This window comes from Equus quagga, chromosome 5 (assembly GCF_021613505.1).
Source record: "Equus quagga isolate Etosha38 chromosome 5, UCLA_HA_Equagga_1.0, whole genome shotgun sequence".
Taxonomy (NCBI): domain Eukaryota; kingdom Metazoa; phylum Chordata; class Mammalia; order Perissodactyla; family Equidae; genus Equus; species Equus quagga.
The window spans coordinates 24608475-24622359 of NC_060271.1; the positions used below are offsets into that span (position 1 = coordinate 24608475).

Genomic DNA, 13885 nt, shown 5'->3' on the forward strand with positions numbered 1-13885 from the left:
TCAACTGCCCGCCCCTCTCACACTCCTCTGAGTCCCAACACTGCCTAACTCCAGCATGTGGCGCGATGCCTAGCTAATAGTAGCCTGTAATAAATCTGTGGTAAACAGACAGAGGTTACTAAGTATTCTTTTATTGTCACAGACCCACTCCCAAGTTTGTGGTCTCTCCCTGTTGTTCAGTTGGTTACTCCTTTCTCTGGCCAGAGAACCCCATAAGGAAATGGCCTTGGTGGCTAGGGCTGCTCTGCTCAGAAGAAAGGAAGACGAGGCTGTGGATTTAGGAGCAGAAGAGTGGGAGGGGCTGAGGGGACTGCAGTGTACCCTGTGAGCCCAGGGGAGGTGCTGGTTCCTGGAGAACAGGCTGCTGGAGGCTGAGGATAAAAGGTGGCTGCAGAGTGGTGTCCCTAGTTCCTGGCTGAGCTGCTGGCTCTCAAGATGGCGGAGCAGGGGCTGAGGCTGAGATAGCTGCCCCAGCCCCAGGCAGGTTTTCCAGGGACAGGTCCTCTTCCACTATCTGTGCTGCCCTCTGGAGGAGGCGAAGGCCGTACAGAATGGAGCCATTAGCATCCCATGGCCAGCCTCCAGCCTCAGCAGCAGTTTTCCACCCCCAGGGAAGGAAGAGACTTGAGAAATTAGAGTCTGCCCTCTCATTTAACAAGGTAGGAAGTTGGGTTCTGAGATGTCAGGAGGGGGGCAGCTGAGATGGGCTCCGATCTGCTCATAGTCACAAGGAGGAAGAACTGCTCCTGGGACCCAGGGCCGCCAGTTTCCAGCTCAGAATTCTTCCTGTCCCAACATACTGCTTCCAGCCCCAGCCCACCTGATCCAAGGGTTCCTCTGTCCAGGTGTCTTCATCATCTGCTACTTCCTGGGCCCCTGCCGTCTCCTTCCTTGGGTGGGAAGCCCTGTACACTCCCTTGACTCCTGATGAGGGGGGCAACATCGGCTGATGCCCTGGCTGAGGAGCCCTCAGCATTCTTTCCTCTGACCTTCTTAGCAGCCCCCTCCCCTGCCCTGCCCTTGCTCCGCATTCCCCTTACCTCGGAGGAGGGCAGGATAGTTCAGAGGCAGGCCTTTGGCCCCATCCCATCCCTTCCAGATCCCACCCCTGAAGTTTTGTTGCTTTGAGTTGCCATGTGCTTCTTTCCAAAAGCCAAGTCCTTGTGAGGAGCAAGGGGCTGGGTATACACATGAAGGAGTAGGAGACGGATGTGCTGAGGTCAGGCCAGCTCTGTACTGGGGCATTCTGTCCCCAGGGACCTCCCCCAAACAGCAGGGACCATTCTGTGTGCCTGTCAGAGGGTGGCTGAGAAGGACCTGAGTCCCAGGGTCTCCTCACCTGATGGAAATGAGAGAGTGGGGAGTATACTGCTTGGCTGAATGGCCTGCTGGGGTCTGGCATGGAAAGCAGATGGCTCAATTTGGCTTGGTTCCTTTGGAGAGGGCTGGGTTGCCTGTGCCCTGTGACCATGGGCCTGTAGAGAGGACACCGGGCTTGGGCCATGAGTGCTGACGGTTCTTTTTTATTTTTATTTTTTTTTTGAGGAAGATTAGCCCTGAGCTAACTGCTACCAATCCTCCTCTTTTTGCTGAGGAAGACTGACCCTGAGCTAACATCCGTGCCCATCTTCCTCTGCTTTATATGTGGGACACCTACCACAGCATGGCTTGCCATGTGGTGCCATGTCGGCACTCGGGATCCAAACCAGCGAACCCCAGGCCGCCAAAGCAGAAGGTGAAAACTTAACTGCTGCACCACCAGGCCGGCCCCGAGTACTGGCTGTTCTTACCTTCTCTCCTCCAGTAGTCCAGGCTTGAACCGCCCCTGGTGCCTGTGGGAGCTTGGGAGAGAAGATGCCATCCATCTTCATAGCCTGCATCCTCCCTCCCTGCTCCCTTGTCCCATCAGGCTGCCTTATCCAGGGACAAGCAGCTGGTGCCTGGCACTCAGGATGCCCACTGAAACCAGGCCGTGTCCCCCAAACCCCCACCTGATGCTCACTGGCTCATCTCTTGGGAGGGCTCAGGCCTGTGATAAAATGGGGTACTGATAAGCTCCGCTGGACTCCGCTATGCCAAATATGCCAGTTCTCTCTCCCAGCATCCAACCTGCCAAGAAGGCATTAGGTCCACCAACTCAGAGTCCTGAAGATCTTCCTAGAGCCTGGATGAGCTGGCTTTCAAACGAGGCTCTGTTCTGGCCCCTGCCACTCAATAACTGTGTCACCCTGAACAAATTACTTCACTCCTTTGTACTTCATCTCTCCTCTAGAAAACAGGAATAATAATCTCTGTTTCATAAGAGTATTGAGAGGATGCAGTGAGGTAAGGTCAGAGCCTGAGCTGGAGGAGTCAGCCCGTCATTCCCCTTCCTTCCCACCGCCCACGGCCCCCTGCATCACCTACCCGCTGCTTGTGGGCCCTAGACTTCGGGTCTGGGGGATGCCTGCAACGAAAAAAGAAAGGCTTGTAGTGGGCAGAGAAGGACATGGAGTCTGGGTGGCTTCCTCTGCTCTAACCCACTACCCCTCCACCTCACACATACATACCAGCAGCCCCTGGGCAGTGAGGGGCTGGGCACCAGCAGCTCCAGATAGGGGAGGGCCTTGAACTCATCCTCTCCGACAGCCACATAGTAATGGCCACTCACCAGAGCCTCCCCCGCTGACAGTGGGAGCCCCTCCAGGGTGTAAAGTCTGGGAGAGAGAGGTGAGCAGATAAGGGCCGGTGGACAAGATTGCCTCTTCATATTCGGCAGACTGTGAGGGGGTGGGTACCGCTCTTCCAAGGTACCCTGTGGCCGCTGACCCTCTGGGCACTAGACGAGTCACCTAGGCTCTGGGGGCTGGGCTGGCGGGGTCTCTCCCTGTGGCATAGAAGAAAGTCTCATTCGGAGAAACTTGCTTTCCTTTTGCCTTTTCATCCTCTGGGAGAGCTGAAACCAGGAGGAGGCTCCCTTTGGGGACTTGTGGGCCTCCCCAGTCCCCCTACTCACTTGCACACAGCACCGCTCTGCAACTTGACCTTCTCGGCCAGGAGCTTCAACACCGTTTCCCAGTCCTTGCTGGCAGCCCAGGCCAGCTTCAGGCTAAATGGGGGACTTACCAGGTCCCCATTCCTGAACACACTGGGACAAAGAACAGCCTGGTAAGGAGATAGGTCCCCAGGACTCCCTACGTGTGAGAGGAAGAAGGGTGGCACAGGGCCAGAAGATGGTCCAAGAACCAGTGCGTTGGTCCATTTTTACCCATCAAGCATGTTGGACTTTTTATATTCCCACCAGTGACCAGAGGCTCCTGGAACAAACCCACCCATGTTTTCTGGGTCTCACTGAAACGAAAATCTATCCCCTTCTCCCTGATCCCCACACTCACTGGATACAGCAGGGAGAACCTGCAGGTAGCCGGCATCCAAGGGCCCCATCACAGGAGTGGTGAGTCACGGGAGGACCCTGAAACCCAAGTCAGGGCCCCAAATCAGGAGAGAGTTGAGGCCTTTGGTTAAGGGTGGGTTAGTCCAAGGTAGGTGGGGTGAGGCAGAGGAACCAGACTGGGGCAGGAGAGGGGGCAAGAGGGATGAGACTGGTCATACCTTTCACCGAAGGGTGCTTCTCCCTCCTCTAAGTGACATTCTAACCACCCCCTGCCCCCATGTGTGTTTTACAGCTTCCTCTTTCCTTTGGGGACCAAAGCCTGGAGATAAAGCAAAAGGCTGGAAAAGGAGCAAGGGATAGTGTCTTGAAATCCTGCAACCCAGGAAGGATAGCAGCTGGCTCCAGGATGGGTGTGAATGCCCCCATAGAACTGGCAGACCATGCTGTTCCCAGGGCCCCTGACTTCCCAGATCAAATTGGGGGCAATCCCAGGACGGGTGGGAAGACAGGGCTGGGGGCTGGCCTCCCCCAGGCCCCAGGACTCACTGGTAGTCTGCTGCTCTTCCCACCTGGATCCTTCCCTCCAGGGGGTACATAGCTGAAAGGACAGATAGGTCACAAGTCATCTTGGGGAACCTGGGGCCTCAACAGCCCGGTAGCTGCCAGAGTGTGGGGCAGCAGCCCAGCTCACCAAGTATCCCTTCCCATTGCAATAGTCTCAGTCATCTCAGTCCAGAACCAGATGCTGGCACTTGAACCTACCTTAGGGCACTGGGTCAGGCTGAACATCCAGACTGTAGTCTCAGATACAAACCATAAGATTAAAGGTCGAGACACTAGTTCATTAAGCATCCTGCTGTATCCCAGGAATTTTCTCATTCATGAGGTAGGTGGTTTTATCTAATTTTGTGTGAGACTGAAAGTTAAGTGATTCACTTAAAGTAACACAGAGAAGTGGCAGAGCCCAGATTCTAAGTCTATCTCGCTCCCAACCCCTTGCACCTTGTTACGGTAAGCAACCTCAGCTGAGAGCAGAGTAGGACCTGGAGGCCAGATCTGAGCTGGAAGCTCAGGTACTCAAATTCTTCTTCTACCATCTCGGAAGGCACAGCCCCACCCTGAAAAGGGGATGACCCAGCCTAACGGAGAGCATGGGACGCCTAAACACAGCAGGGAGGAAGTGATGGGGGGAAGTAGTATATGGTGGCGGTGGTAGGGGATCCAATCAAGAAGAGCCTTTGGAAAAAGGGTCAAATCTGCCTCCTTCCCACAGCCTGGTCCTGGCTATGACGGACATCAACACCAGCATCAGACTTCAATAGTGGCTCATCTTTGTTACTTGGGTACTCTTACGTGGTTACTTAATGTCTTGATTTTCCCTTCTAAAGAATGAGGGTGAAACCACCCCTTCCATACGGTTGCTGTATCCCATGAGGTAATGTATAAAGTGCTCATATGAACGAGTAAGTTTAAACATGTGCCATTGCTATTGCTCTCCCCTCCCTCCCTCAGCTGTGACCAGCCCCAGCCCACTCACTGGAGCTTGCGGAATCGTTCGAAGCCAGCAGCCACATACTGCCCTCCGTTCTGCAGGTCTGCCAGGTCGGTGACGGGGTGGCCATGACAGGGTGTATAGAGGGCGCGCACAGCCAGTGGGGCTTGCACAACTGATGTCACCTCACAGAGGAAGGCATCCAAGGTGGGGAAGCGGCGTTGGGTCACCACCAGCTGGCGGCCTGGGGAGAAAGAGTCCCCATTCCGGTACACTACTACTCTCTTGGCCGCTGAACTCCCACTCGCCATACTATGTCCTCAGCTAGAGACGCAGAGCTGTTGCCAGGCAACTAAGGCAGGGCTGGGAGCAGTGCCAGTCAGAGGCGGAGTCCTGCTCTCTCACCCAGGAAGGCAGGGAGAGCCTCTGGCAGGAGCATCTCTCTGTCTCAGGGTCTCATCCAATCTGCTCCTGGTGGGGCCTCACAAGAGCACGGCGGTTGTGATCACTGTATATGAAGGAAGACCCTGGGGCTCAGGGAGGGGGAGTGACAGAGATCACACCGAAACACGGATGTTCCAATGCTGGTGGAGGGAGGGATTCTCAGAGCCTCCCTGTCACTCCGCAGTCCAAGGGCTGAGCTCAAAGGAGGACCAACTTTGGGGGTGATCCCCAAGGATGGCTAGTATACTCCTGGGCCGTGGCTCCCAGCCAGCTCTGGGGAAAATGCCCAGGCCAATAGGAGGCGAACAGGAAGGCCCAGAGTCTGTCCTGACCAGAGGCAGAGGATGAAAGCAACCAGGCTCCGAATCCAAGAAAAACCTTTATTCTCCATCAGGCCCCCCACTTTACTTACCCCAGGTAACTCCCTGTCCCCAAATTTGGATTGATCCACAGGCAGAGGATGAAAGAGCGTCCTTCTCCCTCTGCTGCCTATACTGGTGCCAGCTCTTTGCTCCAGCTTGTCTTGGCCTCATTAGCTGCCAGTGGCCAGGGACAGGGACAGGAGCTAGAGCTGGTACCAGGGAGCTAGGATGAGGTCCTGTGTCCCTCATCACCCTTTCATAGCATCCCCCTTTGGAACCTGGTCCACCCCTGGCTCCCCAGGGTCTAGCCTGCTGGTCCTGTTTTCCACGGTCTGCCCCTCCAGTGGTCCTCTCCTGTTTGGTCTGACCCTGTGGAAGACAGTTTCTCAGGTGGCTTTGGTCTCCATGGCACAGTCCTCTGGTTTTTCCATTCTTCATGGCTAGGCTCATTGGAGGTTCTATCTCTGCAGCTTTTGTCACTGGGTGTCTGGCCCTTGGGTGGTTTAGTCCTCCAGAGATCCAGGCCACCATGCTCTGGCCCTGTCAAGGCCCTATCCCAGATGACATGGTCCTCTGAGAGATCCAACTTTTGTGGCCTAGCTCTTTGGTAATCGAGCTCTTTGTGGTCTGGCCTTCTGGGAGACTTGGCCTCAATGTTTGGGTCCTCATGGAGTGTGGGTGGCTGTATCTTGGTCTTTCCAGAGCAGTGGCCCCTAGGTTTGAGGCCTTTGGGGGTCTGGTCCTCCAGGAGTTTCGTCAGCTGCACGCAGGCCCCTCCAAAGGTGTGCTTCCCACAGTCTGGCTCTTTGCCGAGCCTGTTCTCTCTGGCCTGGTTATCTGATGGTGTGGGCAGCTGTGGTCCAGCCTTCCCGTAGCATGGGTCCCTATACTTGGCCCCAGTAGTGGTTTTGTCTGTAGCAGCCAGTCTTTCTGGGGATTTGTGGGGTTGTGATCTGACCTTCCTCCAGGAGTCATCCACATGGTCTGGCTCTCCAGTGGCCCTGTCTCTGTAGGACTGGTCTTCCAGTGGTGGACTTGGTTGTGACCTGTGGTCTGGGCACATGCTGGCATCGTCTCTGGTCTGGCCTGCCTCTGGGGATCTCAGTGTTTGTTTGAGAATTAGGTACTGTTGGGGAAGAGAAGAGACACTGTACCAGGCAGGCCTGCTCGGGCATGGCAGGAAGCCTGTCCCTAACCCCCACCCTTGGCCCTAAAAGTGCATAAAATGTTCCAAGTTAGTGCCTACCTCCTTACGGCTGTTGATTGCCTGTTGCAGCCACAGCAGTTCCATGGCCAAGTGGCTGCGGTGGTACTGGAGCTCCTGGAGCTCAGTCTGGCTATGGGGCAGTCCTGGACCTGCAGCTTCTGTGAAGGAGGGAGGAAAGGGCACTGGCCTGGCATTAGACCCTGGCACCCTGCCGCTGTCCACCCATGTGTTGCCCCCAACCAGGCAGAAAGAAGAAGGAAAGGCATGCAGCTTATCTAGCACAAGCCTTTCACTTTTCAGATGGGAAAGCTGAGGTCCAGAGAGAGTCAGGGGCTTCCCTGACCTACGCAGAGAGATACCTGGGTTCTCCATCCTTGACATATCTCTGGTCTCCTTTTGGCTGGGTTTCCTGCTCTGCTCATCCTGGAGCCAGGAGCTGTCATCTCTGCAGGGAAGACTTCCTGAGTTTGCTGGGCTCTCTTCTGACTTCTTCAGCATCATCCCCTCCCAGATGGCCTCTCTCTCTGGCTCTTTACGTGGGGAGCAACTCCACTGTTCCGGCTCTGGATTTGGTACCCTCTTTCCAGCTTTCCAGATCCGATGGGATTTTACTTTCTGAGAAATCAGTCAGAGAGGTATGAGAGCCCCAGGGCTAAACCCTCCAAGTATCTGGACGCCCTGATTTAGCAGACAAATTGGTGATTAAGGATTGGGGTGTGAGGAAGTGAGTCTGCTGCTGCTTCCATTGAGCAAAGCTTGTCAGAATCCCCTGCCCAGGTCCCTCCCTCTCCTCCATTCTCCCCCTGGTGTGTGTATTACCTCTGGGAGAAATCGGGGCCTGGGAATCCAGCCCTCAGTCCACTGAAGCGTGCCCAGATCACCCTCGATCTCTCGTACAATAGCCTCATACTCAGCTCGCAAACTCTGGAACTGGCGTCGGACCAAGAAGCCCCGGACGCAGGCCTGTTGTGGAGAACGAGCGGAAAGCAAACCCTTCTCACTGCAAAAGCGGGGGCATCTTAGGGGATTCTCATGGAGAGATCAGCCCGGTGATTGCAAGAGGGGACCTGGCCCCAGGGAAAGGATAGGTGACGCTGTGCGTTGGGACTCCGGGGGTTCAAGGGAGCATGCTGGACGGCATCCCCCTCTTCGCTATAAGGCCCTTCCAGTCCTTTCCTGATCCCGCAGGAGTGCGTGGGGGGTGCGTGGGGAAGTCTGTGGGCCCTGGTATTCTTCAGGGCGGTGGGAGTCGGTAGGTATCTCCACAGGCGGGCACGCGATTAAACGTGACAGCCTTATCTCGCTCAGAGGTCCCAGTCCCAGATCCCACGGCGGGGATCCTTGCGCACCCCGGCCCGGCTCGCACCTGCATCACCGACACCTTCCGAACCAACCGCTCCCGCTCCATCCGGGCGCCAACTGCCCGGCGCCTGCGCAGTGCGTCACTAGTGGGTGCCGCCCCGGCCAGCGCAGGCCCCGCCCCCATCCTCGGGGCAACCTTCCTCTCCGACCGCGGCGGGACTCAGCCTGGGCCCCCAGCCGCCGACTACGCTCGCTGAGCCCCCGCGTGGGGCCCTCGCCGGCCGGGCGCGCTCCCTGGATCCGGGTGTGCGGCGCGCGCGTCTCCGCGGAGGCCGGGGCTCGGCGCCCCTGCTGGGGAAAGAAGCGACGAGGGCAAGGAAGACATGGGGCCGCTTGCTTGCTTGCTGTTTAATTCCATCCAGTGCCCCCCCTCCCCATAGCACCTGGGGGGCCGCGGTATACCCAGTCGAGTCTGTAAAAAGTCACAGTTTGAAGGGAATGAAAGGGGGCAATCTGGGCCTGGGTCCGACATCTACGCAGCTGACTGCTCCTCAGGCTCGGCGTTCTCGGCCAGGTGCAACTTCTGTCTGCGCCAGTCAAGGATTGTCGTGCCACTGCCCCCATGTTTCCAGCCCTGTCTTCCCGTCCTGCACAGGCTGTTTCCCCAACTGCACAAAGCGGCGGGGTGAGGGTCTCTGGGGCGGTCCGTGCTCTGAGGTTGCAGTCCTCGCCTCTCCATCTTGCTAGGCGGCTTACCCCTCTCTTTTGATCTAGATCATGCAGGTGTGTGCACCCGCCCTATTTCTGACTAGGACTAGCTCAGGAGGTAGTGTAAATCAGTAAAAGTAATTCAATGCTGAAAGAGTAGGAAGACAGCCGACAAGCTTTGCCATGGATTGGTGTTAGCTAAAGTACTTGCAAAGACTTTGATAAGTAGGTGAAACATATTCCCTGCAACCACCTTTCTCCTAATATTGGGAAATTCTTTCTGCACTCCTCTACCTGGGTGGGGGCAGTTTGTGGCTAATTCTGACACAGTAGGACTGGAAGGGTTGGGGATGTTGGTTATAAGTGAATACTCCTGGAGGGTGGTGAGGAGGAGGAAACTGTTTTCATCTCTGGGAGCTGTGCACACACATACACACTGTCAGGTCTCCTGAAAAGGATACATGGAATTACTAAGATCTTCCAGCTGTCAACAGAGAGAGAAAGGGAGGGTTCTGTCATGAGGGGCACCAGGCCATACCCTAGATGCTCTGGTGGCCATCTTCAGGGTGGGGGGGTTGTTGAGTGGCCCAGAGCTCTTGGTTCCATGCACCTCAGCTTTTCACCCAGGGCCAGGAATGACCTTAGAAGCATGTCCCCCCCCAACCCCCGAGGGTCCCCAGGAACCCAAGCATCCAGCCCTGACCCACATTGCTAAGCAGCTGGTCCAGGTTGCGGTCAGCCATCGTCTTCTTCTGCTCCTCAGGCAGCCCCTCAGTGACCCCATCCTCTTCCTCCTCCTCCTCCTCCTCCTCCCCACACACGTCCAGGCTGAAGTGCAGCCGGGCCAGCTTCTCCTGCATCTCCCGCACGTGCTCCAACTGCTCGAAGGAGCATTCCTTCCCTGGACAGCACATGTCTGAGCCCTGCGGGCGAGCTTGGGACCCTGGCCCCAGCCACACCCCAGAGACCAGGCCCTCCAGCCCCCCACCACACACCCCCCCCTAAGCCTAGCCCCCAGGACTCACCGAAGGCCTGCAGCCGGCCTGAGTGGAAATCATTGAGCAGGTTCAGCAGTCCCCCCTCCATCTCATAGACATCGGTCACCTCGGTCAGGAAGGAGTGCTGCAGGGGGGTGCCTGCAGAGCCACCCCCACCTCCGGCCAGAACTGGGCGGCATTTCTCCTTGCCTACCCTGGGTGGGGTGGGCATGGCCATGGTCACAGGTTGGGGCAGCCAGTTGCCCCCAGGTCTTTTGTGCCATCTGTTTATGCACTAATTCATCTTCCTATCCACTCACCAACATAAACGGATGTTTGTTTTTCTGGCCCTACCTTGGGGCCAGGATTTTTACCAAGATTGGTAAAGGAAAGGAAGTAGATGAAAATAAAAGGTCAAAAGAAGTCTTTTTCTGCCAATGACACTCACAGCCAGAGCCATGCCTGGAAGGGGACTCCTGGGTTCTTGTCAGAGCCCCTCATTCTTTCTGTGACCCTGGGTGAATCATTTGTCCTCCCTGGTCCTCAGTGAATTTAGGGACAGTTACTCCCTTATTGCCACAAGAGCCATCTTACCCCTCTCCAAAATATCTTTCTGCCCCTTTTCTATTTAAAAATGGTTTTGAATCTTCCATTGCCCTCGGCGACACTGAATGCCCTTCCCACCTGGCCCCTTTGCCTCTCCAGTTGCATTTCCTATTCCTGCCCCAGCCCTGAGCTTCAGCTACACCCTGCTGTGGCTGACCCACACATGCCTCTCAGGCAGGCGTGTGCAAAGCCACAGGGAAACACAGTAATCAGAGAAAGAGCACGTATTTAGTGGGAACCACACGAACACATTATAGGGTAGGATGCAAATTCGCAATCATTAAAATAATTAAGCAGAGAGTTCAGATTGTATGCCTGAGTATCCCCTCACCCCTTCCTGCCCCGTGACACTCCAGGGCCACCAAACCACTGGTGGTTCTCAGAATCTTCCGGGCAGTATTTTTCTTCCATATTTATGCCAGGCAGGCCCCTCAGCTTAGAACATTCTTCTCTCCAGGGTGCCAACAGCCTTCTCTGACTCACTCCCTGGCAGCGTTGCTCTCTCCCTGCTCTGAGGTTCATCATCACACAGTGTGATCCCAGCGACCCACCTGACCTTTCCCCCACACTTGAGGGTAGGGAAGGACGGGAGCTGAGGGTCTCTGAATTCTCAGGGGCCAGCTGGGGCAGTCCCAGGGAAGGCATCAGTTATTGCTAGGTAACTCAAGGCTAAAAGCCCCCTTTGCCTTCCTCCCCACAGGGCTCAGCCCAGAGTTGGGGTCCCTTCCTCCTTGCCCTGCTTTCCTTCTGTACCCACCTCTTGAACTTGGTCCGCTGCTTGGGGGATGGCAGATGAGGGAGTCCCAGGGCCAAGGAGCCACTGTGGCTGGTGGGCACAGGGACCCTGCGTAGTGAGCCTGGGGCCTGGGCTGGCTGGGTCAGGCAGGGCTTGGGACTCCTTTTCTTCTTCTTGTCCTCCATTGGGTGCTGGCTGAACCTCAGGCCCTGGGAGGGTAAGGCGACCCTATTGAGATAGTGAGGGGCCAAGTCATCCCTTCACCCAGCACCCCCTGAGATCTGTGAAGGAAGGGCCCTGGCACCTCCCAGCTGTCCCCTCACAACCGTCAGGGCCTCTGTCCCCTCATCTGTACACTATGGGCAGGGCCAGATGCCAGCGCCTACTACTGGGGTCAGGGACCTTCCACAGCCCACCGTACATACCCTCCCGCCCTCTGGCCTTGGCATGAAAACCCAGGCCCTGCCTGGAAAGGGCTGGACCAGACACTTTTCCTGCTGCTGCTGGGGTTTCCTGTCCCTGTGGCTGTGGGGGCGGAGCTGGCAGAGGAAATGCAGGGGGAGACAGGGTGGATGTGGGCTGGCAGGAGCCCAGCTAAGGATTAGGGGTGTCTTAACTAGGTCCCGTTCTATTTATCAACTACCCAGGCAGATGCTGACAAACTCTGTCAGCATGGGAGGTGACCAAGGTGTGAGTGGGGAGTCTGGGAAGACGCCAGTGTCAAGCAGTAATCACCAGAGGATGGGTAACAGCAGCAGAGGCCGTGACATGCAGCGGGGCGGGGCTCAGTGTGGGTTGTCCCCACTCAGACACTGGCATCCCTCCTCTTCCACCCCACCCCCAATGCAAACACCAGGCGACTCCCAGAAGTTCCCTGGGACATGCTTCTAGCCCCATCACCCTCCCCACTCAGAAAGTCCCTGCCTGGCTTCGGCTCAGCCAGGGTGGAGTGGGTGGTCGGGCGGCTGGCTGCCTTGGCCTCCAACAATAGCTGCGCCTGTGGCTGCCACTGCTCAGCCTCCCGTCCAGCCCCGCCCCCTAAGCCTCAGGTCTGCCGAGGTCCTCCCTGATGGAGGTCTGGGGGCCCTTTACAGGGGTTTTCCCCAAGCTGCTCACTCCAGGCTGCTGCCCCTAAGCCTGACTTTGCCCTTTGGGATGGTGGTGGCACTGGGGGCACAAGCATTTAAACTGGCACATGGCTGGCTGGCACCGAGGGGGTGTGGTGCATCTGCCTCGCCCTGCAGCGGCTTGGCCCAATTAGGGACTTGACAGAAGAATTGGAGCAGGAGCTCCTGCTCCCCAGGACTGCCTGGGACGACCGGGATCTATTTCCCATGCTCAAGCTCCAAAGTTGTGTGCCTGATGGATGGCTCAGCTCTGGAGCAGGATCCGAAATGGAGCATTGAACCCATGTCGTCCTGCCCCCACCCCCATCCCCAAAGAGGGCAACTGACCTGGAGGTTTGGGGTCTGGAGAGATGCTTCTGTGAGGGTTCCCTCCGCCCTCAGCACTCTCCTAGGGAACAGAACGGATGGAGGCTGAGCTGGCAGGAGGCAATTTGCATTTAAAGAGAAAGTGACCTTCTTTAGCGCTTGGGATGGAGTAAGACGGGAGGAGCATCCCTACGTTAATTAAGCTGTTCCTCTCACTGACTTTACCTCCCCACCTGAACTAAGGTGACCACCTTGGTTGTGTGATGGGCAATCTAAAAAACCCTTTTACTTTCCTATCCATCCATTTTGCTTCTCCCACGTTCAAGAGAATCTACAGTCCCTTACAAAATGGTGGTGGCTTTGTCAGAGTGGGGGGAGTGGGAGGGGAAAGGAGAGAGAGAGAAAGGGAATCTGAATATATATAAGCATATAAGAAGTACAAGCAGCAGCAACAGGAAGAAACTGTAAGAGAAGACAACCACCTATTGAGTCCAGCTCCTCTATTCAGCACTTTACGTACATTAATCCCCATGACAACCCTGAGGAAGATACTGTCATCGTCCCCTTTTTACTGAAAGTCAACAACAGGCTTTTGAGGGCAATACCACTCTCCCTGCAACACCCAGACACTCCACACTGGTAAGCGGTGAAGGCCTGTTCTGCACTGAAGAAATGACAGGACCAAGCCTGCCCTTTGTCCACCCCCAGGCCTAGGAGACACGTGTGAGGAGCATTAGGTCAGGAGGAAGCCGGGGCACGCTTGACTCCAGCCTCCAGGAGGGAAACCTGAGCACCTGACGGAGGCTGATCCAGGGCTGCTGGTGCTGCCCGGGAGGCCAGATCAATGGAGCAGCTATTTAAAGACCTGGCAGAGGCTCCAGCTCAGGTCCCCAGAGACGCATCTGATGCAAGCGGAGACAGACTTATCCTTGGCCAGGCTGCTTTGCAGCCTCAAATAACTGTCCTGAGGACTGTGCAGAGCCACCTCACCCACCTTCTGCTCCCACTGGGCAGGAGCATCTTCCCTGGGCCTGGGCCTCTGGCTGAGTTAGGGAGGGACAGGCACTGTCTTTGTGGGGACCTGCGCAGGGCTTTTTCCCGGGTGTTTCCAACACGCAGACTGCTCCAGAAGAGGAGACGTTAATTCAGGACTTTTTCAATAACCAGGGGTCAAGGGAGGGGTCTGCACAGGCAGGACAACTGGGAATTCCCTGTCTTCCCCCCACCAGAGCTGTAGAGAGTGGC

At 56.3% G+C, this 13885-nt stretch overlaps 3 protein-coding genes across 11 annotated transcripts; all 3 read right to left on the reverse strand.

Annotated features, from left to right (window-relative positions):
* Positions 1–97: 97 nt before the first annotated feature.
* On the reverse strand, positions 98–5544 carry DCDC2B (doublecortin domain containing 2B). Of its 4 annotated transcripts, none has more exons than XM_046660621.1 (10): positions 4911–5544; positions 3920–3971; positions 3375–3451; positions 2996–3127; positions 2550–2696; positions 2407–2446; positions 1791–1841; positions 1340–1475; positions 821–924; positions 99–526 (listed from the first exon to the last, which is right to left on the reverse strand). In XM_046660621.1, the coding sequence occupies exons 1-10, from the start codon at positions 5174–5176 to the stop codon at positions 431–433; spliced, it is 1101 nt and encodes a 366-aa protein (XP_046516577.1). In that variant the 5' UTR covers positions 5177–5544; the 3' UTR covers positions 99–430. The 4 variants fall into 4 exon arrangements, 3 of the variants coding, with proteins under 3 accessions (XP_046516578.1, XP_046516577.1, XP_046516579.1); XR_006888567.1 differs by having other exon boundaries at positions 509–526; positions 1041–1475; XM_046660622.1 differs by lacking the exon at positions 1791–1841 and having other exon boundaries at positions 98–526.
* A 131-nt stretch (positions 5545–5675) lies between these two features.
* IQCC (IQ motif containing C) lies at positions 5676–8376 on the reverse strand. Of its 2 annotated transcripts, none has more exons than XM_046660620.1 (5): positions 8245–8376; positions 7698–7841; positions 7238–7493; positions 6918–7036; positions 5676–6797 (listed from the first exon to the last, which is right to left on the reverse strand). In XM_046660620.1, the coding sequence occupies exons 1-5, from the start codon at positions 8362–8364 to the stop codon at positions 5976–5978; spliced, it is 1461 nt and encodes a 486-aa protein (XP_046516576.1). In that variant the 5' UTR covers positions 8365–8376; the 3' UTR covers positions 5676–5975. The 2 variants fall into 2 exon arrangements, with proteins under 2 accessions (XP_046516576.1, XP_046516575.1); XM_046660619.1 differs by having other exon boundaries at positions 6918–7060.
* Positions 8377–8629: 253 nt separating this feature from the next.
* On the reverse strand, positions 8630–13338 carry CCDC28B (coiled-coil domain containing 28B). Of its 5 annotated transcripts, none has more exons than XM_046660628.1 (6): positions 12662–13338; positions 11229–11416; positions 9914–10080; positions 9596–9789; positions 9350–9372; positions 8630–8767 (listed from the first exon to the last, which is right to left on the reverse strand). In XM_046660628.1, the coding sequence occupies exons 2-6, from the start codon at positions 11390–11392 to the stop codon at positions 8713–8715; spliced, it is 603 nt and encodes a 200-aa protein (XP_046516584.1). In that variant the 5' UTR covers positions 11393–11416; positions 12662–13338; the 3' UTR covers positions 8630–8712. The 5 variants fall into 5 exon arrangements, with proteins under 5 accessions (XP_046516584.1, XP_046516581.1, XP_046516583.1 ...); XM_046660625.1 differs by having other exon boundaries at positions 11229–11435; positions 12662–13336; XM_046660627.1 differs by lacking the exon at positions 12662–13338 and adding an exon at positions 11633–11714 and having other exon boundaries at positions 11229–11435.
* Between the last annotated feature and the right edge of the window lie 547 nt (positions 13339–13885).

What these genes read in the sequence shown, in the direction of transcription:
- DCDC2B (XM_046660621.1), bottom strand. Translation starts at nt 5,176, where the DNA reads ATGGCGAGTGGGAGTTCAGCGGCCAAGAGAGTAGTAGTGTACCGGAAT. An exon ending in GAACGATTCCGCAAGCTCCA is followed by an intron (nt 3,972 to 4,910) that starts GTGAGTGGGCTG and finishes CTGTCCTTTCAG; the next exon opens with CTATGTACCCCCTGGAGGGA. An exon ending in GGACTACTGGAGGAGAGAAG is followed by an intron (nt 1,476 to 1,790) that starts GTAAGAACAGCC and finishes TCCTCTCTACAG; the next exon opens with GCCCATGGTCACAGGGCACA.
- IQCC (XM_046660619.1), bottom strand. Translation starts at nt 8,364, where the DNA reads ATGGGGGCGGGGCCTGCGCTGGCCGGGGCGGCACCCACTAGTGACGCA. An exon ending in GGAAGGTGTCGGTGATGCAG is followed by an intron (nt 7,842 to 8,244) that starts GTGCGAGCCGGG and finishes TCTCCACAACAG; the next exon opens with GCCTGCGTCCGGGGCTTCTT. An exon ending in GTCAAGGATGGAGAACCCAG is followed by an intron (nt 7,061 to 7,237) that starts GTATCTCTCTGC and finishes ATGCCAGGCCAG; the next exon opens with TGCCCTTTCCTCCCTCCTTC.
- CCDC28B (XM_046660630.1), bottom strand. Translation starts at nt 11,656, where the DNA reads ATGCCAAGGCCAGAGGGCGGGAGG. An exon ending in CAGCGGACCAAGTTCAAGAG is followed by an intron (nt 10,081 to 11,228) that starts GTGGGTACAGAA and finishes CACCCCACCCAG; the next exon opens with GGTAGGCAAGGAGAAATGCC. An exon ending in TGGACCAGCTGCTTAGCAAT is followed by an intron (nt 9,373 to 9,595) that starts GTGGGTCAGGGC and finishes CTCTGTTGACAG; the next exon opens with CTGGAAGATCTTAGTAATTC.